The 25,454-nt window shown below is 41.8% G+C and overlaps 1 protein-coding gene across 1 annotated transcript in view; it reads left to right on the forward strand.

The window, feature by feature from the left end:
- Nucleotides 1-483: 483 nt before the first annotated feature.
- DCLK1 (doublecortin like kinase 1) overlaps nt 484-25,454 on the forward strand; it is a gene marked incomplete at both ends in the record, with an annotated part of 337,256 nt that continues 312,285 nt past the window's right edge. The window contains 3 exons of the mRNA XM_080799560.1: nt 484-756; nt 5,369-5,763; nt 23,152-23,498. Coding sequence (XP_080655686.1) covers nt 5,388-5,763; nt 23,152-23,498 — 723 coding nt within the window. The remainder of the gene's footprint in view (nt 757-5,368; nt 5,764-23,151; nt 23,499-25,454) is intronic.

Genomic DNA, 25,454 nt, shown 5'->3' on the forward strand with positions numbered 1-25,454 from the left:
CGAGTGTGAGAATGCATTACGTTGGCTTCCATAATCCTGGGAAAAGTGTTAAATCATGAAGTCACATGAAGTGGGTTGGTGGGGGGGCTGCCAGGGGAGGAGGAAATAATTGTTTCCCTTGTCTCCCCTGGGGTGGGGTGGGGGACTCTCCGTTGAGCCACCTCTCACCAATCCCCCCATCTCGCACTTTTCCTGGCTCAGACCTGGCTCCGTCCATGTTCTCTTCCGCTGTCCCCAGGCCCCCATCCGATCTTGCCCGATCTCCAGACAACCACTCCTGAGGAATGGGGAGCTTGAGGGGTTTGTTCAGGCCAGCTGCACGGAGGTCGCAGCGGTCGGAGAGGGCGTGGGGGAGGAGGAGGACCCCCGGCGCAGCCGTGGTAGGTGCGCCCTGCCAAGAAGGGCGGGGGCTCCGGAGCGCGCACGCGGAGGAGGAGAAGGAGGGAGCAGGGAGGGCGTGTGAGAGTGAGCCACAAGAAAAGGGAGCGCGCCCGCCGCCGCCGCCCTCCTCCGGAGAGAGGCTGGAGTGAGGCTGTGCGAAGCGCCGCATTTCAATGAGAGCCGGCAGAGGCGCATCCCTGCACTAGCGGCTGCAGCTGAGACGCCCGCGCTCCCCAGCTGCTGCAGCCCAGCCCCGGCCCCGCCGCCGCCCCGCAGCCCCGCAGCCCCGGCCGCGCCCAGCCCGGTGAGGACAGCACCAGGAGGCGGCCCCGAGCGCGGCCACAAAGACCCCCGGCAGCGTCTCTCCGCGGACCGGTGCGTGGTTTGCCTTCGCTGGGGAAGGGAGCTGAGGGTAGGGCCGGCCCGGGCGGGTCCCTGCCGGGGGACTCGCAACGCCCTCTCTTCCCGCCGCCGTGGGGCGCCGAGGAAGCCCGGGGCGTGCTGGGCAGGGCGGGCGCCCCCCTTGGCCCGGCGCCGCCGCCACCCTGCCCGCCGTTCCTCGAAAGGCGCTGCCCTGTGGTGGCCAGACTGGCCTCGGCCGGGGGCGGTGTGTACGGGCGACTCCCGGGCTGCTGGCACCTGCCTCTTTTGTCTGGTGCCACCGGGCTTAAAACGGGGAGTAGGGCGCCCCCCCCGCCCTCCGCCAGGCTTTTCGCCACGTTGTTAGTGGAGATGGAGAGCCAGGGCGGAGGAGCTGGGCGAGGTGTTTGTCATTGTCAGAACTGGCCGCGGAGGGAGGACCAAGTCTGCGCCTAGAAGGAGTGGCCGGGCCAGGCCTCTTATTGTGTGTGTGCTTTCTCGTGTGCCCGGGAGGGTGGTGTGCTTGAAGATGGGGCGATCTGTGCGTGGTGGGTGACTGCAGTGTGGGTGTTGCAAGTACATTTGCAGGGTCTCAAGTTCCTTCAGGGACAGCGAGGCTGCCTCATGTACAAATTAGTACCTGCAGTGCTAAAAGCGTGCGAGAGGAAATGGCATTTTCCTCCTAGTGGGAGCGCATGCACAGCCCTGCATTGCCCCACAAAAGAGGCTGCTTTTGAAAACCAGGTTTGCGCGGAATCACTGCTGGATTTGGAAAGTCAATGCTTGTAAGAGATGGAGCAAATAAAAGGTTTCATTAAAACCGGCTCCCTCTCTCCGCACCTGTGCGTGTGTGTCCAGGTTATGGTGCACACGCGGTGAGCGGCCACACTGCAAGGTGTTCCGTGAATACGCTTTACGAATGTTCCTAAATATATCGCCTTTCCAGTGGAAAGGAAAGTAGGACAGTCTTTTAAGTATGAAATGTCACATGAAGGCGGGTCAGAAGGGATTTTAAGAGGGGTTATATGTAGGCACATTATAAAAGATTGGCACACATCCTGTGATGTCTATGTCCACGGTGGTACATGCACTCTGAAGGTGTGTGTGTGTGCCTCTTAGTCCACGCCTGCCCATCCACTTGCATCCTAGTCCCACTGGCAAAATATCCCTGGGGACTTACAGGTCCGGCATCTGTTTAGATGTGGTAATCTTTATGCCAGATTATTTTTTGGGGTGTGTGTGTGTGTGTGTGTGTGTGTGTGTGTAGATCTCTGAAACGGGAACTCATATCCTTATCTAGAGAAGGATGAACACAGAGGTTCCTCAAAATGGTGAGAAATCCCACAGAAGACAATTGAGGATGCTGATTTCTTGGCGTGGCAGTGTTTATAGGAAGATCTCAGATAAGAGTCAGGTCCCCTTCTTCCCCTCTCAAGCACCTGTGATCTCTGTGGCTCTGGCCCTTTGGTTACCTTCTTGGTACCATGACACCCATGTGCCCAGGCGCCTAGCCATCAATGGTCCGTGAATGTGTGTCTCTGTGCTTTAGCGGTTTCCTGTGCAGAAAGCAAGAACCTGTAGAAGCCCAGGGAATCTTCTCTAGGAGCTCGTGGTTCAAATATGTGCCTAAGCCAACTGGAGAGCTGAGCCAGCCAAGGCAAGAGAAGGAACACCTATTTTGATGTCGCACATAATTATGGAAAATTGGGGTGTGTAGTGTGGTTTTTGACATTCATCTAGTGGTAGCCATAGCCTTGAAAACGATTTCACTTTGAGTGTGGTTTTTCTTTGTCCCCAACGTCATTACTTACTTTTGGGCAGGCTCAGTGAGGGGAAGTCAGAGATGTGCTTGTCCTGGTTGAACATATGATCAAGTGTGAGGACATATACAAATAAAACAAAATCAACTTTTGTCTATTTTAAAATTGACTTTTTTTTCCCCCTTTGGGGTAGAACTCTTGGTTCCAGAAGCCTGATTCCTCTAGGGAATGCCAACAGTTGCTACATTATTTGCCTTTTGCAAGTTGTGAATCGATAAAAGCCCCTTCACACTACATGGGCACTCTCTGCTGACACAGTTGTGCCACCCTTTGCTATGGTCCTGCCTGTTGTCTCTTGGTTCATATAGATTTGAGAGGAAACCCCTCAGGTTGGAAGATTGCTTAATGCCTTTAAAAATAAAACAGAAGCTTCACAAGCCCACCTGGCCTTCGTAATATGTGAAGTTTGAAGAGCTTAGTGAGGTGGTATGAGTACTCTTCCCTCCCCCACACACCCCTTTTAGAAGACAAAAGAGCTCGTGTGAGGAGGAGATTAAGAAACAAAGTGGGAGCAATGATACCATGGGCAAAATATTGGTTCTGTTATTCAGTTAGTAGCTGTCTGAGGAACTGGATCACTGTTTTGAAGTTCCTGTCTACCTATGTGTGGTATCACTTTTTCTGGAAAATACAAATTTAGGCTATGATGAGTTATTGAGAGACATGAGGTAGTTTTCGTGCTTGGAGGAAAAAAAATACACTGAACTAATAATCAGTCCAGGTTTGAGGTCACCCCACCCCACCCCACCCCGGGGTCAGCAGTAGAATGATGAGTAGGTGAAGACCTTACTGGCCTGGCCTGGTGACCACAGTCCCCTCTGTTTGCAGAGGAAGACGTCCTCGGTTAAGTGGCCTCCTCAAGGTCACAGGCCTGGTTAAGAGTGAGGGCTTTAAAAACCCCTATTTTTATGGGGGAAGGGGTCTAGGGAGGTCTCAGGGGGTCTCTAAGACACAGCACATGGGGCAGAAAGATGGGAGCGCCAGCTTCAAAGTCAGTCAGAGTAAACCTACTTTCAAATCCCAGCTCCCTCAATTATGACTCTGGGACCCTGCCTCTATCCCGTACTTGCCTTCAGTCATAATATTATTACTGACCTCACTGGATTGTTGTGAGGGTTAGAAGGGAATTGTTAGCATATTACACAATTGATTGCTGAATAATAGTGTCAGGCATGCCATAGACATTCAATAAACTCTAACTTCTTCCACTTCATTTCAGGAGTACACAGTCTCTAGCAGTGCTTTTAAACATGAACCTTGAGCCACTCTGAATGGATCAGACGTTAGTCTACTGAGGGTCAAGGAAAGGTCAGGGAGGCTTGGCAGTACTTTTGGTTAGTTTGGACTGACCTTCAGAAAGGCAACATCATCTATGTGGTGGGATTTGGGGAGCACTCATAAGGTTCTTGCCCCATATTTTCTGTTTCGCTTATATTGTATTTCACCATGCTGGAAATTTTGTCATCAAAACTTCTTTCCTTTGAATGCTTTCTAGATTGACCTGTTAAAATCTGGATCCCCTGCAAGGGTCAACATCACAAGCCTTTATCACCTAACCCCTTAGCAAGGATGAATTGATCCCACAGGCAGCTTGCTGATGACAGAGCTCTATAGAAAGTACAATGGGGACCGTGGGGGAGCAAGCATATCTTTCAGAAGGGTCCTGAGATGAAAATCAGCAGACTCCCAAGGAGCTTTCCTTACCAGAAGGGGGAGATTCAATTCCTACTAGTTCTTTCTGTGACAGAGTTAAGAACAGAAAAGCAGATCTTATTAATAAAAAACATTAATACTTAATACATGCTTGACACTCTCTCCAGTGCTTCACGTATTCACACTTAATACTAATTAAGAGGTAGATATGACTGGCATCCTTATGTGTAGTTGAAGAAGTGAGGCTTTAAAGATGTTGATTTAAACTTGATACTGTACTAACCTTGAGAAATGTACTTGATCAACATCTCCAAAGCCTCAATTCCCTCAGCCATGAAAACAGAGTGGAAGGAAAGGCAGAGCCATCCCCAAAAGTAACTTTTATCCCTTCTGTTCTTTTTCTTCTTCCTCCGCAACCTTTTTCTGCTTTTTTTAACCCAGCTTATCCGAGGCACGAAATGTAAGCAAATGAGTTATGGTGAAATCACTTTTAAAAAAGCTGTTATCGAATATGTGAATATGTTGGAAAGTCTTAAGTTGGTAGAACCTGGGGATTGATTCAGTTGGCTTTCCATCTGGCAAGGGGGAGCATAAAACTTCGTGAACCATTTTTAATCTGTTAAATGCTGACCCCCTCCTTTTGGTTCCCGGCCCACCACCACATCCTATCATCAGCCCCACGGTAATATGAAAGCTTATCTTCCATCTGCCACCAGAGTGAGCACACTGTAGGGAGGTCTGAACTTTGGAGTCAAGCAAACCTGGGTGGGAGGTCTTGGCTCAAGCATTTCTCGATGGTATGACTTGGAGAAGTTTTTCCATGCCTTGTTTTCTTCATCCGTAAATAGGGCTAATACTACTTGGAAAGGTTTGCTGTGACTTGGAAGTAACAGCTGTTCAGAGCCCGAGAGGGGTCGGTGGTCCCTACACAGGAGCTGTTTCTAACTAAACTGGGTTGACTGATAGGCTCTTTGCACAGGGCTGCCTCTTTCTACTTCTTCCTTCTCTTCCAACTTGATCACGCGCATTAAATATATCATCAATTACGGCAGTATTTCCACCAGCTGCTCTTGAGCTGAGCCTTTCAAACCATGATCTTAAAATAACATCAGTATGTGTCTCTGTTTTTTCTTCCCCCCTTCTGTGCCTCCCAGGTTCCACTTTAACTCCGTCATGTCCTTCGGCAGAGACATGGAGCTGGAGCACTTTGACGAGCGAGATAAGGCTCAGAGATACAGCAGAGGGTCGCGGGTGAACGGGCTGCCCAGCCCAACGCACAGCGCCCACTGCAGCTTCTACCGAACCCGCACGCTGCAGACCCTCAGCTCTGAGAAGAAGGCCAAGAAAGTTCGTTTCTATCGAAACGGAGATAGATACTTCAAAGGGATTGTGTATGCCATCTCCCCAGACCGCTTCCGATCTTTTGAGGCTCTGCTGGCTGATTTGACCCGAACTCTATCGGATAACGTGAATTTGCCCCAGGGAGTGAGAACAATCTACACCATCGATGGGCTCAAGAAGATTTCCAGCCTGGACCAACTGGTGGAAGGTGAGCGCTCACTCCCAAGGGACCCTTGAGGATATGTTCTCATTTTTCCACCTGTTCTAGGCACCTGCCCTTGATTGATCTCTCAGAGGCAGCATTCAGCCCGAGGCCGTGATCCTGATTGTTCACACATTTGGGAGTTCGCTTGGCTGTACTTTGGTGTGGAAAGAGAAAAAAAAAAAAACCCACTAATGGTATTAGGTCGGACATCTTATAAGAACAGACTGAGGGAAAAAGTGTCTTAATTCTCTAGCATTCTCTGTTCCTTTTATCATTCTCCTAATACATTTTAAAAGTCCCTTTAATTACATTGTTCAGTTCATTTCACATGAGCTTTTGCTGTCATGGTGTCTGAAATTACTTGAACTGAAAATAACGAATGGTTTGTGAAATTTCCGAGTGGAAAGGAACCTTATATAGGTATTGAACCCATTAATTCTGTCACCGGAGACGGAGGCCCAGAAACTTTGAGTGACGCGTCTGTGGTTATGTGGTGAGGGTGTGTTGATACTGGACTAGAAATTAGGTTTTCTGGCATTTCTTTCCAAGGTGGTGCTTCCTTTGAAGTTTAAAGGATTGTTGTCTTTCTGTGGTATTTGAAGATATAAAGGCATTAATCTGTTCACTGTATTGTTTTTCAAAGTCGAAAAACTATCTATTTTAGCCATTTCATGTGGAAGGAGGACTGTTTGAGTCCACAGGTGAGACCTGCTGTCTTGTGCCAGTAGAGGACGTAGACTCGCTTCAGTACCAGCCCCATTTGAATGGCACAGAAAGCCTCTAAATTACCTTAGAAATCATAAGCAGAGTAAAATGATGTGGAGAGAGAGAATGGGTTGAAGGTTGAATTCATGCTAAGGTGTAAATGAGGTTGGCTCATCCTCTTTGGAGAGTAGGAGTTCCTAAGTCGGAGGTGTTCGGGTCACAACGGAGTAGCTCTAGCACAGAGGAGCATGGGAAAGGAAGTGTAGAGTGGGGAGTGCCTGACTTCACCCTGAGTTCCTCTTTACTCCACATACATCTGCCCGGGCCTGTTGTCTTCCTGGATCCTGGAGGATGCCACGCACATATGTCCTCCCTCTCTCTCGTGCAGGTAGCAGGAAGCATCCCTTTCAGGGTCCCGTGGAGTTTGGGGTTCCTCAGCCCTGACCACACATACGTGAAACCTCTTGTCCCTCTGTGGAACCAGAGTTTGTATGTGATTCAAGGCGAAGGGAGTCTTGTGTCTTTCTCCCATTTTCCTTCCCTTTATCCCTTGGCAGGGATGCCAGTCCAGTCACAGTATGACGGGACTTGAGAGGGTGTGGAGAGCCTGGCTTTGGTGTGTTTATTATGGGAATTCACATCTCTTTTCAATGACTCGTCACCCTGCCAAGATGCCTGTAGACTTGGCCTTTTTCCTTCTATTCAGATGTTGGCACTTTCAGTAAATTAAAGGGGAAGAATGCACATGAAATCTCTCTGCATTAGCTTTGATTTTTGTGCTCTGCCCTTTTCCTGACCTTGGAAAATACTGGGATAAATAAAACATTTGGTGGGCTATTCTGAGGGACCTGGTTAAGATGAAATGCAAAGTCAGGTGCACGATCAGTCCCCAAACCATCCCTTTGGGGACTGATGGTAGTGGAGAACAAAATATGCCAACATCTCCCAGTGCATTGTAAGGCGGCTGGGCTTGCCTTCGCACTCTGTCCTGGAGTCACTTGTGCAGCATCTAAGGGGCGGGGCCGTGTCTTTCTATCAGTTGCCCACCCAGAGCGGGTCTTTACTGAGAAGTGGCCGGAGCTATTCCCACGGTTCCTGTCCTCCCAGGAGAGGGTGTGCGGGGGTGGGAAACAATGGTTCTCTACACACAAGGATCAGCAACATCATGGCATGCTTGCCACCATCTTCTTTGTTGGTTTTCTTAACACCATATAATGCCTGCTCTAAGAGACTGACGTCCTGAGGAGACTAATGGCAGCTCACAGTGACAGAGCATGTGTCTTGCATATATGAATACGTTTAGCTCACATGATGACCCTAGGAGCTAGGTAAGGTGACCATCCGTATACTGCGATGAGAAAAGCAAGGCACAGTGTGGTTAAGTGACCTGCTCAAAGTCACACAGCAAGAAGGGGTAGAGTTAGGATTTGAACCCAGCAAGGCTGGTGCCAGAGCTTGAGCTCATAACTGCCACTGATAAGATACCAAGTGGGGTATTCTTAGTGGCTTTTAAATGAAATTTTATGGTACTAGATTATTCTTGAAAACAGATGTTTTTAACCTTGACTTAATTCCAGAAATGACAGCTACAACTACGACTCCCAGAAACACCTTAATATTTCCATTTACCTCCAAATACTTTTCTCTCCAATCAATATGAAGCAACTGCCTATTGATGATTCTGATGTTCACAAAAATGACTTTTTGGGAAAAAAATGCTTTTTTCTGATTGAATGAATGATAACTTCAGTACAGTGTGTAAGTTCACATATTGGCTGTGTTTTTTTTTTTTTTAAATCCAGTTTAAACAGATTTTTTTCCTCGTTTATAATTCTGACAGCATGCAGCTGCACTTAGTGTTGAAGTAGCTGGAAATTCATTTAGATTGGCCTCTTTGTCAATTACATTTTTGCTTAGTCTGTTAAAATTCAAACGGTTGCTTCATATTCATCATTAGGTTCATATCTCTCACTTTACATACTAATTTTATGTAAACGTCAATGCATGTTATTAGCTTCTCATTTCCCTTTCCAATATGCTGATGTTTGCATTTTAAATTAAATCCTTTTAGTGGATGCAGTGAAAAGTGTATTTGACTTGTAATTTTTTTTTTAAGTTTGTTCTTTCTCACTTACCTCAGACTCCAAATTCTGAATTACAACGACATATGTGAGTTTCTTTATTTGTAACAGTTGCATGGTCATTTGCACTGTTATTATTATCCACAGATTATTATGCCTAAATTTGGTTTCAGCTCATTGACGGAGCTGGTTCTTTGCCTCAAGTGTAAATGTATGAGTGAGTATGTATGTGTCTGTGTGTGCATGATTATAAGTGTGTCTCTTTATGCATGTACATATACCCACACAGACATGTACACACATATGAAAGAGCAGACAATGGATTAGCAGTTTTAATTATTTGCTTTCCAAATGGCCTTAATACATTAAAAAAGTCAGGATAATTAATAAGGGAAGTGGAATTGCAGTCCTATTTCTGCAAGTGGTTCACCTTGAGACTTGGCCTCATTTTCCCAATATTGCCTCTTTTTCCCCCAATTTTACAGTTTATGTTCCACCGTAGACATGTAAATGTTGTGAAGGATAAATGAAGAAATAACTTTAAAACCTTTAAACTCTTAGGAGAAAGATGTCCTGTGAATCCCAAGCATTGACTGACTGATTTTGTTCTCGATCAGACGCTGAAGCATCAGTGACGTCTGTGTTGGGGATGAGCCATCCACGCCCCCCACTTTGAAATAGGCTTTATTTTTATTTTTATTTTTTAATTTTTATTTATTTATTTATTTTTAAAGATTTTATTTATTTATTTGACAGATCACAAGTAGGCAGAGAGGCAGGCAGAGAGAGAGAGAGAGAGAGAGAGAGAGAGGAGGAAGCAGGCTCCCTGCTGAGCAGAGAGCCCGATGTGAGGCTCGATCCCAGGACCCTGGGATCATGACCTGACCTGACTGCAGAGGCTTTAACCCACTGAGCCACCCAGGCACCCCAAAATGGGCTTTATTTTTAGTTCAGTTTTAGGTTCACAGCAAAACTGAGCAGAAGGTACCGAGATTTCCCATATACCCCCTCCCTCAACACATGACCAGCCTCTCCCAGTGTCATCAGAGGGGCGCACATCTAATTGATGAAGCTGCGCTGACTCTTCATAGCACCGGAAGTCCAAAGTTTACATTCGGGCTCACTCTTGGTCTCGTGTGTTCTGTGGGTTTTGGACAACAGTGTAATGACATGTATGTACCATTGTGGTTTCATCCAGAATAGTTTTATTGCCCTAAAAATCCTCTGTGCTCTACCGTTTCATCACCACCTAACTCCTGCAAGCCACGAATCTATTTGCTGTCTTAAACAGGCATTCTTTCAACATCTTGTGTGAATGTAGGTATGAGAGGGCCAGGGCATTTCCTGTCAGCAGTAACATCAATGCTCTTCAGGTGTGTTGTCTCCTGGATATAAATAAGTTGATCTGTATGTCAGTTCTGTCTGTTTTAGTAGTGAGTCCCTTTCTTTCTCAGCTCTCCTACACCTTGACTGCCCTCCTTTACTGTGGACACTGTCTGACTCTGGAGCTGGAGTGTTTTTTTTTTTTTTTTAAGGTTTTATTTATTTATTTGATACAGAGAGAGAGAGATCACAAGTAGGCAGAGAGGCAGGCAGAGAGAGAGGAGGAAGCAGGCTCCCTGCTGAGCAGAGAGCCCAATGCGGGGCTTGATCCCAGGACACTGAGATCATGACCTGAGCCGAAGGCAGAGGCTTAACCCACTGAGCCACCCAGATGCCCCCAGAGCTGGAGTGTTAGGGCTGTTCCCAAGTCCCCACCAGAGTTAACCTCTTAGGAACAACCCCACACTTCACCCCACAGTTAGGGAATCTCTAGCCACAATTTCCGGTCACCCAGTTCTCCTGGCAATATTTCTTCCCCTTGATGTGGTTTCATCGATTTCTTTCTGTAATTCACTGGCTTCTTCTGTGCCTCTTCCTACTGTGGTAAAAGTTTTAAATGAATTCTGGAATGGCTCTTACACGTACTCTCTCTAAGGCTCCCCTCGGGCAAATAGTTTACTTGTTTTGTTGTTGTTGTTTTCGAGTATCAGCCTAAAAATACCAGCGCCTATTAAGGATCTACCTATCGTTTGCCCAGGAGGTAACTTACCATGCTTACAGTTCTGTGCCTTGCTTTGTGCACTTAACAATACATCCTATCATACAGCTGGAACTAGTGTCCTTTTTACTGACTTCATAGTATTCCTTCATATAAACATATCCTTGCTTATTTAACCTGTCTTTTATCAATGGACTTTTATTGATAGGTTGTGACCAATCTTTGTTATAAGACACAATTTTGCAGTGAATATCCTTGGATTTGAGTTTTCTACCCATGTAGGAGAATCTTTGAAGGACAAATTCCCAGAAGTCATATTGCTGGATAGAGAGGTATAAGCATTAGATTCTTAAGAGCTGTGGCAGATCTTCATGGATGTGGTACCAGTTTATACTCCCATCAGTAACATATGAGATGGGCTGTTTTCCTATACCCTCAACAAGACAGTGTTTTGTCTAATGTTTTGCTATTTGCCAACCTATTATGAAAAGAAAAGCATGTATCCACTTATAGTTTTAACTTTCATCTTTTTATACAATTTTAAATGCATTGGTATTTCTTTTTCTATGTTTTGTTTCTTCAGAGTTTTTGACCTTTTTTCTACCAGATTGGAGTTTCTTTTTTAATTGACTTGTAAGATTTTTTTTCCTTTTGGAGATATTAGCTTTTTGGGGTATTAATTGGAAGTTTTCTTTCCTGGATTGTTTTTTATCTAGTGACGTTGTTTATTATGTTTTTTGCCATGCAGATTGAAAAAAGTTGAAATAATGAAATGTATCAGCCTTTTCATTTATGGTATGATTTTCTTTTTTTTTTTTAAGTTTATTTATTTATTTGACAGAGATAGAGATAGAGAGAGAGAGAGAGATCACAAGTAGGCAGAGAGGCAGGCAGAGGGAGAGGGGGAAGCAGGCTCCCCACTGAGCAGGGCCTGATGCAGGGCTCGATCCCAGGACCCTGAGACCATGACCTGAGCTGAAGGCAGAGGCTTAACCCACTGAGCACACCCAGGCCCCTCTATGGTATGATTTTCATGCCTCCTGGGTCGTACTCTGAGATTATAAAGGTGTTTCCCTCATTTTCTTCTAGTATTTTTATATTTTCACTTAAGAAAGTATTCTGATGAATGTCATATTAGTACAGTGTGTGAGGTAGGGGTTCAATTTAAACTTTTTCTAGGCTACTTCCTCATTTTTAAAAGTTTATATTTTGAAACTAATGTGGACTTATTAGAAGTGTCATAAAAATAAGCAGTTCTCATATACCCTTCCCACAATGGAACATCATACACAACCATCGCACAATGATCAAAAATAGACGTTACCTTTGGAACAATGGTAGTAACTACAAGCTTTTTTTCAGCTTTCATCAGTTTCCCCCCTACTGGCCTTTTTTTTTTGGTTCCAGAATCACATGTTACATTCAGTTGTTCCATCTTCTTTTTGTCTGCCAAGCTGTGACCGTTCTTCAGTCTCTCCTTGTCTCTAATGACTTGGCCATTTTGAAGAGTACTGGTCAGTCAGAGAATGTCCTTCAATTTGGGTGTAGCTGACGACTAGATTAAAGTTTGGTATTTGTGGCCAGAGTTCCACAGAAATGATGCTGTATTCCCTATGGTGCATCATTTCAGGGTACAGAGTGTAGCCGTGCCTTATTACTGGACAGATTAGCCATGATCAGTTGTTAAAGACGGTGTCTGCCACTTACCTTCACGCTGAAGTTGCTATTTTCCCCATTTGCACTGAACACATATTTGGGGGAGAAACTTTGAGACTATGTGAATATCTTGTTTCTCCTTCAATTTTGCCCATGAATTTTGGCATTTCCTGGTGGGTTTGCCTATAGCAATCATTGTGGTGCTGTTCGAATGGTGAATTCCTATTTCCCTCTTTACTTGTCTCACCTTTAAACATAGATGTGCTCTACTTTTCCTGTCTTTGGAGCTACTGTGATGTCATCAGCTTGTATTATTTTAATCATTCTTTTAAGGCCCATTTCTTCCAAATAGTAATAAAACCTTTCTTCTTCACTCTTGCCACCTGGATATACTTAACTGATACTCTAGTCCTCAGTCCTTTCAAACTCAGCCAGCATAAATATGACCTCATTCTTTTCCACTACCCAGAATTCATTCCTCTTCTCATATTCCGGATCTTGTTAAATGGTGTCGCCATCTAACCTAACATCCCTCTTGACTTCTCTTTCCCTTCACCTGTCAAATCAAAGCTGTCACTAAATTGTGCTAGTCCTGCTTAAGACATTTCTTCAATTTGTCCTCTCCACCATCAGTGTTATAGTTTTCAAGTTCTCATCAGTGTTTTAGCAACTTTAGTATTTTTTACTGCAGGGGTGATCATTCTTATACAGTGAGCATTGTAGAAAGTTTGAAAGATGCAAGAATTTTTTTTTAAAGATTTTTATTTATTTATTTGACAGACAGAGATCACAAGTAGGCAGAGAGGCAGGCAGAGAGAGAGGAAGGGAAGCAGGCTCCCCGCTGAGCATAGAGTCCCATATGGGGCTCGATCTCAGGACCGTGGGATCATGACCTGAGCTGAAGGCAGAGGCTTTAAGCCCACTGAGCCACCCAGGTGCCCTGAAAGATGCAAGAATGTTTAAAAAATTCAATAATAACTCCTCATATTCCTACCACTTGAGTCTTGTCTTCTCTTCCCTGCACTATTGCAACGGGCTTGTAAACTGAAAATACACATCTTAGTTTCTCTTTGACTATTTGTTTTTCTCTTCTTTATGCAACCTGTATTTGTCCCTGCTTTTCCATTCTGGAGTCTGTCTTAGGTCAGATCCTTTAGGACACACATGTGTCCCAGACGGTAGTTTTTAAACCAGTTTTCCTACCTATAAACCTGGCCACAGACAAACCCCTTTGTGCCATACGTTTGCTTCATAGCAGCTCTCCACTTAGTTGTAGAATACAGCCCACAGTCTTTAATGGATTTCTCTCAGTGACCCTGCTCCTTCAATTTTGTCCGTTTCTCCTGTTACCCACTGATAGACTTAGCAGTGAGCTCAGCTGCATTCTTTGCTTGTGCTCTCCCATCTCTCCAGGCTTCCCTTCTCTCCTGCTAGGGCAGTAGATGGTACTCTCCTGCAGGTGCATAATGTCATGGTTAAGTTACGGCCCTGGAGTCAGACAACCTGCCTTTCAACCCTGGCTCAGCCTTTGCTAGCCATGTGACCTTGAGCCAGCTGCCTCTCTCTGTACCTCATTGTGCCCTGTGATAAGTGGTGTATTAATACTTAGCTCATAGGATTGTGTTGAGGATTACAGGTTAAACAGCATGAGTTAGAACAGGATCTGCTACATGGCATACATTAACATAACTTCTTCTGCCAATGGCGTTTCCATCCTCATCCCTCAGTCTACAGAGACACAAATCTCCCACAACCTAAAAAATTCTTGCCTTGGTATTTCTGACCTGTCAATCCCAGAGGTCTCCTGTGATTAGAAATATCTTATATGCTGTCTCTAGTTGTGTAGCTTCCAATCATACTTCAACTCCTTGATTAGCATCATGACATTATAATATACTTACTTAATTTATACCAAAGTCTTTGCAAGTCAGGGAGCCATTGGAGTCCTCACTGCCTAGCATGGTAGTTGTAAGTACTCAATAAATATTGTGGGAAGAAAGAGGAAAGAGAATGAATGGATGGAAGAATGGATGAATGAATCACTGAAGGTGAGCCAGCATCACTACCCAACCGAAGTGGCCATTATAGGGCCACATGTGGTCTTTTAGTGGCCAAGCCAGTGATCTCTTAGGAATCTTTATCTTCGATGCTGACCCTAGAGCATTGGATGCTCACATCTGGATCTCTTCCAGTCACACACTTACCTTTCCATTTCCAAGGCATCAGGCACCTGATTTCTCTTCATTCCCTTCACTGGCTCCTCCATCTCTGGGCACTCTTCAGAGACTGGTGTTGCTCTGGATTTTTTCTTGTCCAATCGGGCTTGATCTCCTGGAGTGTTTTCTTCGGTTCCATCTCTGCAGCTGCCATATGCATCACCCTCCAAACTCCAGGCTTATATTTCTAACTGCTTGCTGGAAATTTCCAACTAATTGGCTCCTAGGAACTTCAAATTTAGTATGTGCACAACCAAATTAGTATCTTCCCTTACCATCAAATCCAAACCTGGTTCCCTTCTTATTCTACCTATGGTGGTATATGAAAAGTCAACAAAATGGAAGTTCTGGTGTCATCATTTTTTTCATTTTTGTCATTTTGACTCAGATTCCCTTGGTTCCCACATCCAGACAGTTGCCAGTTCTACCATCTAGTCAACTGATTCTATCTGCAAAGTACTCCTTATTGTGCCCACTCCTCTCAGCTCCTGGTGCACATGTGTAAAGCTCAATTCTCCATCTCTCCTGGTCTGTTATACCAGCTTTCTCATCTTCTCTCTTCCCACATCCTACCTTCAGCCCTCCCTTTACATGGAAGCCAGTGCAAGCTTTCTGAATCCTCATTCCTGATCATGCACAAAAGCTTTGACCTTGGACCCTACCACAGTCTTACTCTAACTTGTTTGTCCATGGAACCATTTTTATTTTATTTTTGGAGAAAGACATACTAATATCTCTCAGACTGTCTCTTTACTGTACCGTGTGGTAGAGAATATTTTTATTTTATTTTTATCTGAATTGCTGTCCTCTTTCTTTTCTGCTAGTGAAAAATCTTACCCTCACTTCCAAGGCCAGCATGAATTCCATTTCTTCTTTATTGATTGCTCAGTGGGAAGTGGGAAGTGATTTCCTTCTCTCCTGAGTTAGGGTTGCTGGGACCCCTTACTTAGCAATTATCGCTTACTGCCTTGTGGTGAAGTCTTTTCATACACACATCTTGGTTTCTAAGCTCTTTTGAAGACAGGCTCATGACTTAGGAGTCTTTTGACTCCCAGAGTGGCAAATTCAGATTTTGTACCTCCTATTGAATATTTAGGAGTTTGTAGTTAGTTTTTAGTTTTCATGGCTAATGCTGTATGTGCTTGTTGCAGTTTTGTTGTTTTTTATTTTATTTTATTAAAATATTTTTTAATTTTTAAATTTTTTTGCAGTTTTGTTATTTGTTATTCTGTTACGTCCTTAGGAGAAAGTTTTAACAATGAGAATATACATTTTCATGGTTCCAAATACAGTTGGCCATGTTGCTTTCAAAAAAGGTTTTTACAGATTTATAATGGCCCTAGTAATATATTCTAGTTTCTATATATTTTGTCTTTATCTTTTGTCATATATTTTGGTACCCGGTATTTTTGTAAATTATAACAAGCTTTGCCCAGTATAGTAACCCGTTGTTCTGTAGATCCTCAGTCTGTTTTCGCCTTTTTATTTTAGTTTCTCTACTTTTCAGAATACTTTTAAATTTAAAAATTTGGATCTCTCATTTTTTTTAATGTTATTTTTCTGTTGCTTTGAATTTGAGAACTTGACATTTTCTATAGGTGTGACATACACATTCAAATTTTATTTTCTGGAAGCTTATTTTCATGTACTGTGATATTATAAAAGAATTCCATGGATGAATGACCAAAGTGCCTTTGAGGAATGTTTTCTCTTGCCTTTAACAGCACTATCAAAATCTTCTTCTTAAATCAGTGCCTTTTAGATAGATTATGAAATGTTGTGTATATTTGAGGTAAGCTCATTAAATATAATATCCAGAAGACAACTTTATATTTTGTTCTATTAATAATATATTCATGTAGTTTTACTCAGTTTATTTTCAGAGGTCTCAATATATATTTGAGTCTTTCCCACTTTTTACTATAATTCACACAGTAAATTTTAAGTCTACAGCCTTTTTTTTTTTTTTAAGATTATTTATTTATTTATTTGACAGACAGAGATCACAAGTAGGCAGAGAGGCAGGCAGAGAGAGAGAGAGAGGAGGATGTAGGCTTCCCCCGAGTAGACAGCCCGATGCAGGGCTGGATCCCAGGACCCTGGGATCATGACCTGAGCTGAAGGCAGAGGCTTTAACCCACTGAGCCACCCAGGCACCCCAAGTCTACAGCTTTTAATGAGAAACCTTATTCCCTGCAAAAATGAAATTTTTATAGGTATCTCTCACCTAAGATTCTTCTGAATATGCCACATTTGGAACTTAAAGAAGTCCTAGAGGGAGTAGCAACCAGAGATCAGGTCATTTTCAGACTGAGGTCAAGTGATGTTACATATCACATTTACAAGTCCCATCCTGAGCCAATGAAAAAGCTCCACCAGTAAGGGGAAAATAGAGCAAACTTCTAGAATATCCTAATATGTGATCTTGTGGAAGGACACCTTCCTAGTTCATTTATCATAGACCTGGTCAACCAGAAGCTGGTATCACATTCCTGGAAGTTTTCAGTAGTGACTTAGATAATTTCCTTTAAGTGGAAATCCTTTAATTTCATAATGGGAGCTGATGGCCAAATAGAATTAACTTTACAGATTTTGAAATAATAAACTTTGTTAGAGAACATTTATTTCCGTATTTTGAACAGTAGCAATATAATAAATTTACAAATGCTTGTGTAATTTTTTTGAAAACAAAGTAAAACATAGAAACTTCAGGATCTCAAAAATAATGTCATATGCTTACACAGAAATCATTCCATTTCTCCAAGATCCCCAAAATACTTAGATCTTTCAGGGGAGAAATTAACATATTCTGTTACTTTAGTAGGCATTGGTTGGATCCAAACATAATATCATGCTTTATTTCCTTATTTTTTTTCTTTTTAACTGTCATTTTCTTGATTTTTATCTTTGCCTAAAAGCAAATATTAGTTTTTTGACTTTTATAAATGCCGCAGAAATCTAGACAGATGCTTCTTCTGCAGCTCTCTATTTATTAGGGTGTCTTGGACACCCAGAATATTACATTTCAAGTTGAGAATCAGTCTTAACACAAAGATTTTTAGATCGAATAAACTGGAACAAAACCAGCAGTATGATAACCAACTAGCAAGTAAGTCATGATGTTTGGTAATTCCCAGCTCTACGTCTAAATAGACTGTTACACCATTTCCTTTAAACCATCTATGATCTTTCCATCTTGCTATCCTTATTAAGCTTCACCTACAGTAAATAATCCCAAACTTTCAAAGCAAATTTGGGGTCCTAAAATGCTGGTCACCAATTCTGACCTGTGTGTGGGTCTTCCCCATATATCCGCCAATCAAATCCAAGTGGTCACCTGTGCTTCTGATGGATTGGCCAATAGATAAGAGGTTCCCATGACCCTCCTCCTTTGGTTCAATTAATTTGCAAGAGTGGCTCACAGAACTTGGAAAAACATTTTACTTCCTGGATTACCAGTTAATTATAAAAGTATATAATTTAGGAACAGCCGGATTTAAGAGATGCATCAGGCAAGCACTAGGGAAAGGGATTGGAGCTTCCATGTTCTCTGAGCTCACCAGTCCCATTGAATATTCACCAACTGGAAGCTCTCTGGACCCTGTCCTTTATTTTTTTTTTAAATGGCTGCTTCATTACATAGGCACAAATGATTAAATCACTGGAGTCAGCCACTAGCCCCTCTCCCCTCTCTAAAGTCAGGGAGGTGGACTGAAGGCTTCTACCCTCTCATCACACTGATGGTTCCCCTGGCATCCAGCCCCCATCCTCATGTGCTTTCCAGGACTCCTTGTTAACATAAACTTAAAATGTGGTTGAAAGGGGCTTGTTATGCATATCAAGATATCTTTATTGCTCTAATCACTTAGGAAATTCCAAGGATTTTAGCAGCTCTGTGCCAGAAATAGTTTGAAGACCAAGTATAATTTTTTATTATAAATATAACATCAGACCATTTTGCTCAAATATACTTTGGTTTTGCTGAATTAATTTTTATTTTATTGTTGCAATATAAATTACACCATAAACCTTTGGGATGGCTTAGTGTATATAGGAAGTTTATTACAGGGATTACAAGTATTACTTTATTTTTTAATTTTTCAGTGGCCTTTAATACCCATATTTGTCAGGACTTGAATGCAACCTATTGATGATTTTCTTTTTTTTTTTTTTTTAGGATTTTATTTATTTATTTGACAGAGAGAGATCACAAGTAGACAAAGAGGCAGGCAGAGAGAGAGGAGGAAGCAGGCTCCCCGCTGAGCAGAGAGCCCAATGAGGGGCTCCACCCCAGGACCTTGGGATCATGACCTGAGCCGAAGGCAGAGGCTTTAACCCACTGAGCCACCCAGGCGCCCCTATTGATGATTTTCTAATCAAGAATATAACATATCCCTTAAGTTTTGGCGCCATTTAGGGAGAGATTAAACACTGGATACACAGGGCTATTTGACCAAATTAAGACTATGTATTCTTTCCATTCAGAACAATTACATTTGCTAATTTACAGTTGTTGATGATATTAGCACATTAATTAAAAAGTTATTTTCTAACAAATTCAGAAAATCACCTTTAAATTGAGTTAAGACAAGGCGGTATCTCTAGTGGTGGGAAGAAGTTCAGAATTATGATTAAAAGAAAAGTTGTCAAAATGTGGGGTCAAATAAGTCTTTAATGCAAATATACTTGCAAAATCTAATAGAAGCTTTCCAGCATAAGGAAACCCATCTTGTCTTATTGAATTCCTGAACAGTGTAGTAGATTCCAAATGGCAGCAGTGAGTGGTGTGTGATCTTGGGTTTGGTGACTAGCTCTGTCCTCTTCTGAAAGTGCTGTCGCTTTCCTTGTGGCACAGTATCATTCTTTATTGGATCTCACACCCTTCCCCAAGATTCCTTTGCAGTCTTTGAATCTGGTAAGCCAGGCAGAGGAGACACTAAGGGACAGCACAGATTTGACACATGTTTCTTCCAGTTGTTGTTGCTAGAACCAAATCAGCATTACCTTCTCAAAGGTGTCATGCTTCAAAATTTTTTCAATGTTCTTTAGGAAGATGTAAAAAAAAGTGTTAATTTTCTTTTTTAACAAACCCACTCCACATTGTTAATGTGAGTACTTTAAAATTCCTCGCTTTCCTAGTTATATATTTTTTAAAGTTAAAAAGTTTTTTTGTTGTTGTTGGAGTGTAAACCACTCACTTTGTTTTGATATTAGTCATTAGCTTAGGAAATAAACTTACAAATAATCAGACAATTGCATATCCCCGATTAGCACAGAATTCTGACAGACGGGTTTTGCCTGCTCTATTTTGGGCTGTGTGCCTTGTTGAGGACCATTTGGGGCACCCTCATATTGAGATGGACCCAAGGTGACGTCTGCTGGAAACTAGCTAGAAACAATTAACACCGTATAATGTAGGACCTGCTCACTGATTTCTAGTAATTTTGTTATTTAATTTTCCTTTCAGGCTTACTGTACAATCAGGGTAATGCAGCCTTATAGGGGGTTTTCCATTTGTGTAAAAGTTTTGTATTTGAGATTACTCTGACCTCTGTCATCCAATTTGATCTTTACAAAAACAGGGTGAGATGAGTCTCCACTGAAATAGGCTTCATCAGATATACAGGTAAAATACCACTGAGAAGACTAAGGGACTTGCCCAAGGTCGTATGCTTGGAGAGGCCAGAGCTCAGACTTCCATTTCTCTTCCCACCAGAACATTCCCCCAGTCTCTTCACAAAGCCTCAGAAGCACCACTGTCGTTGGGACCCCCATGCATATGTTTTTGATATCTACATACATCTTGAGAAAAGCATAGTTGGGACCAGTAATAATCTGCTAGGTGAATAGAGAAGGGGTTTGCTGAATTTACTATTTGTACAACTTCTAGTGACACATGATCTATAAATACCCACTAGAATGTATTCCAAAAGCACTTGCAGAGTAATGTTTGATAACACGTATAACAATGCTTTCTTATTTTTGAAACCTTGGTTCAATTATTTTTATGTGGATACTGTGGCTTTGGATGCTTGCACTATTAATTTAAAAATAGGACAAGGATTTAGATAAAAGTAAATGGACAGTGTAGGATTAGTCCTAGGTCACTTTACCTGCAATTATGAAAGCTTTTTAGCATTTTAACTACTCCCTGTTATAAAGACTAACACAAAAAAAAGCCATTATAAAATCTTTAACTTCAAAATGCACTGACTTAACTCTATGAAAAAAGAAATATATATAGTCATTCATTTTATGATTTATCATCACTTGGTACGTGTGTTACTTTCTTTTTTGTGTGAGCCACATCTACTTAATAGAGCATTTTCATTAAACAATTCTGTGTTAAGGAGCCATTTTTAATAAAATCTAATTTAATTAATTTCTTTCTTCCTTTTTTTTTTTTTTTACCCCAGCTTTACTGGAGTATAACTGACAAAACTGTTAAGATATTTAAAGCCTACCTCGTGATGATTTGATATATGTATATGTTGTGAAAGATTCCCTCCACCAAGTTAATTAACACATCTATTATTTATTATTTATTTATCTTTTTTCTTTTTTTTGAGAAAACATTTAAGTTCTACTCTCAGGAAATTTAAGTTATACCACAGTATATAGTCACCATGTTATTCATTAGATCCTCGAACCTTATTCATTTTATGTAATTACATTTATTTTAGAGTCAGTTTCTGAAGCTAGAGTTTATAAGTTAACCATTCTCAGAACTTTTTATCTGTAAACGAACATGAATTGGCTTCTTAGTGTATGCGGATCACTCCTTGGCCCTGCGTAGATGGGAGGAAAGGCAGTGTGGTTGTTACGGGATGCGGGTCCTTGGACCCACCAACAGTAGAAACGAGGCCAGACCCAGTGTTTTAAAAGCACAGGCAGATCAAAAGAAATGAAATCTTGCCATTTGCGATGACGTAGATGGAACCAGAGGGTATTATGCTTATTGAAGTAAGTCAATCGGAGAAAGACAACTATCATATGATCTCTCTGATATGAGGAAGTGGAGATGCGACGTGGAGGGTTTGGGGGGTAGGAAAAGAATAAATGAAACAAGATGGGATCAGGAGGGAGACAAACCATAAGGGACTCTTAATCTCACAAAACAAACTGAGGGTTGCTAGGAGAGGGGGGTAGGGAGAGGGTGGTGGGGTTATGGACATTGGGGAGGGTATGGGCTATGGTGAGTGCTGTGAAGTGTGTAAACCTGGTGATTCACAGACCTGTACCCCTGGGGCTAATAATACATTATATGTTAATAAAAATAATAAATAAAAGCACAGGCAGCTGCCGCTGAAGGGACACACAGTTACTACTAAGGTGTCGGACTGACTCCCCGAACAACAGCTTGAAAGGACACTGTTTAAGTGTGTAGGACCGGAAATCCTGGGAATGGGGAGCTCAGGCCCAGTGGACAGACAATGCTGCTTCAAACATCTTATGTTTCATTTGCATGTTAAGTCTCCACCTCCTGGGTGTGATTTTTAGCATTGCAATGAGGTAAAGGTAACTGTGGGTCACAGCATTGTCCATCTTGGTGGGGGGTGGCTGATTTAGTGATTAAACTCTAACTGGTCTGGGTGGTTTGGGTTTGGGTGGCTCTCCTGGCAAACACCCATTATTGCTTGAGGGGCAGTTTTTGTTTCCTTCAGGGGCTGCTGTGCTCCTTGGGGCTTTTGCCTGTTTAAGGGATAAGCTGGAAAGTAGTACTTAAGGAGGAATGTGGGACAGAGGTTGGTGGGTCCGAGCAGGTGAGCAGCAAAGGTGAGATCTCAGGGTCTAGCTGGTGACAGAACTTTCGCTTGTTATTGGAATTTTACTTGAATTTACAAAATGTTCAGCACACATTCCCATCAAAATTATAAATTACATAGCTTTTTAAAAATTTTTAAATTTGAGTATAATTGACACACACTGTTACATTACTTCCAGGTGTACGACATAGTGATTGAGCTTCTCTATACCTTTGTCATGCTGTGCTTAGCACAACTGTAGCTCCCATCTATCACCATACAGTGAATTACAGAACTATTCTAAGGAGCTGTTTTCTGATCCACTTTAAGTTTTCAAATTGTGTTATTTACATTATTCCTAAATGTAGGTACTTCTAATTTTGAAGTTTCCTGCAAATATAAATAGCCTCAAATCCCAAAGAATACTTTCTTTTTTAAATTCAATTTTATTCCTGATGTCTATTCAGTATCTGTATTTCTGTCAGAAAAAGCAGTCGGTAAATGAAGAAAGGGAAGAATGATGATTTTTCCCCCTCTAGGGTATCAATCTGGTGTGACAGAGCCAGATTAGAAGTAAAAAAAAAAAAATCATTCTTTTCATTAACTGTTAATTATGCTTCCATTATTTAGAAAGTCAAAACTTACTCTCACTTCTGGTAGAAAAGGAAAAATTAGACTAGGAAAAAGGAAATGAGTTCACCTTAGTGTAAATTTAAATATATTTCTCTCTTCCGGGGTGCCTGAATGGCTCAGTGGGTTAAACCTCTGCCTTCCGCTCAGGTCATGATCTCAGGGTCCTGGGATTGAGCCCTGCGTTGTGTGAGGGGGGTCTCTGCTCAGTGGGGATCCTGCTTACCCACCCCCCCCCACCTGCCTCTCTGCCTACTTATGATCTCTGTCAAATAAATAAATTTAAAAAAAATAAAATATATTTCTGTCTTCCTTAGGAGAGAGCTATGTGTGTGGGTCAATAGAGCCCTTCAAGAAACTAGAGTACACCAAGAACGTGAATCCCAACTGGTCCGTGAATGTCAAGACCACCTCGGCTTCCCGGGCAGTGTCCTCACTGGCCACTGCCAAAGGGAGCCCATCAGAGGTGCGGGAGAATAAGGATTTCATCCGGCCCAAGCTTGTCACCATCATCCGAAGTGGGGTGAAGCCACGGAAAGCTGTCAGGATTCTGCTGAACAAGAAAACCGCTCATTCCTTTGAGCAGGTTCTCACTGACATCACCGATGCCATCAAGCTGGACTCGGGAGTGGTGAAACGCCTGTACACCCTGGACGGGAAACAGGTAAGAGGGGTGTCATGGTACGACTTCGACTTTGCAGGAAAGAACCAGGGAGTTGGGGGATCTGTGTGGCACGGGGGGTTGGGTGGGGGAGGGAATGTGAAACAAGCATTTTGCTGAAGTTGAGGAAGTTGGGTCACGTGCTTAACAGATACATAGCTGTTGATCTCCATCCAGACCGAGGATAGAGGTAGACAGGATTAACATAGGAATAAAGCGAAATACCTATCTCTGAAGCTTAAATGATTACTCACAGATTTCTGTTTTTTCAGTTATTAATTACTTAACATAAAGGTGCTTCTTTGCCTTCTGTTTTCAGTTTTTTCATGTAGTAATGTCTTATAGCCTTAAGCATGACTGAGACGTAAACTCTGACCATTAGAGAAAAATCTAATTTCCTTTCTTTGGTTTAAATAATACTTTATGTCTCAGTAATGTTCACTAGAGAGATTTAAATTTTATAGATTTTACAGTACATATCAAAAGACTGAAATATTTCCATCTGAATGGCTTTAAGAGGCATATTTCTAGAATATTATACCTCTTGTACTGAAAACATAGTTTTAGAATTAATAGTAAAGGGGTGGGTTTCTTTAGCTATGGAATGGTCATTGGTTGACTTGGATGAGAGAACATTTAAATGTGAGTTGCTCACATTTAAGTTGCTCAGGTGAACTTAAAGGGAAGTCTTGTGTGGACTTTTATAAAGGTTTGACAGAACCCTGATAGTGGGGGTGTGTGTGTGTATCTATCTATCTATATATATGATATATAGATATATGATATATAGATATATGTATAGATATATAGATATCACTGATACATACTGATATATGTAGAGTGCAAGTTGCTGGTCTTCCAGAGTTTATGCGTCTTTTTGTTTAAGATGATAATTTTTAGTGTACTATCTTTGCTTGAAATTTAGTTTTCAATGTGCATCTGTCCGCATGGTTTTTAAAAGTTATTTTGAGGGATAATTTGTATGTAGAGTACATATTAAAAATCAATACTAGATTCATAAATTAGAAGATTAATCTTTAAAAAATAAAAGATTAATCTCTATTAAATAGAAGACAAGTTCTTGAAGGCTAACAAGCATTCAAATTTTATGAATTAGAAATAGATGCAATTACTAGAAAGAGTGTTAGTCATGAAAGAATTCCTCCCCTAGGGAGCCATTCAAATGCTCTAAATTACAAAATTCATTAGGAAAGAAGGAATATCTGCCAGTTGTTCATTTATATTCACCAGTCTTCTGCTTGTCTCATAAAACTTGTCTCGTCTAAGTGTCATGTGAAGAAGAATTCTGAGGGATGAAATTCCCAGTCTTCTAGATCTAAGCGGGCGTAGCCTGAATGTCATTGATCAAAAAGTCCATTGCTAGCTTGTGAATTACAGCAACGTAAGAGAGCAGGGCTCACATTTAAATATCTGAGCCCTTTGGTGGTTCCTTTTGTAAGGAGTCACTCAACCATCTTGTAGTTCTGCATTTTTGTATATTGGAGTTTCTCAAGATGACAGCTTACCTATTTTCACAAAAAGTAAAATATACAACAACGAATATAAAGTGATATACCTTCCTCTTCTCCCCTTGCTTCAGAATTTTGGGGGTTCCAAAGTACTATGCACTGAACCTAAAAACAAGCTTTAGCTACATTAGCTAAGTTCTGCCATCAGCTCATCATTTGTTTATTCCAAGAATGAATTCCTAAACTAGGTCCGATGATGTTCTCAATCGCTTTCTTCTTTTTAGGAGTTTAATCTAGTGTTTCTATTTTATAATAGATGCTTTTGCTATTGTTTACATGTAAATAATACAATGTAATGGAAAAGAATCTAAGGTTTAATGCCAAAAGACCACAATTCAAATCTTGGTTTGGCCAGATTATTTATGTTTTCAGCAAATCACTTCACTGAGCCTCATACTTATCAATAAAACATAGATAAAATGATCACTTC

The sequence above is a fragment of the Martes martes genome, assembly GCF_963455335.1.
Source record: "Martes martes genome assembly, chromosome: 3".
NCBI classification, from domain to species: domain Eukaryota; kingdom Metazoa; phylum Chordata; class Mammalia; order Carnivora; family Mustelidae; genus Martes; species Martes martes.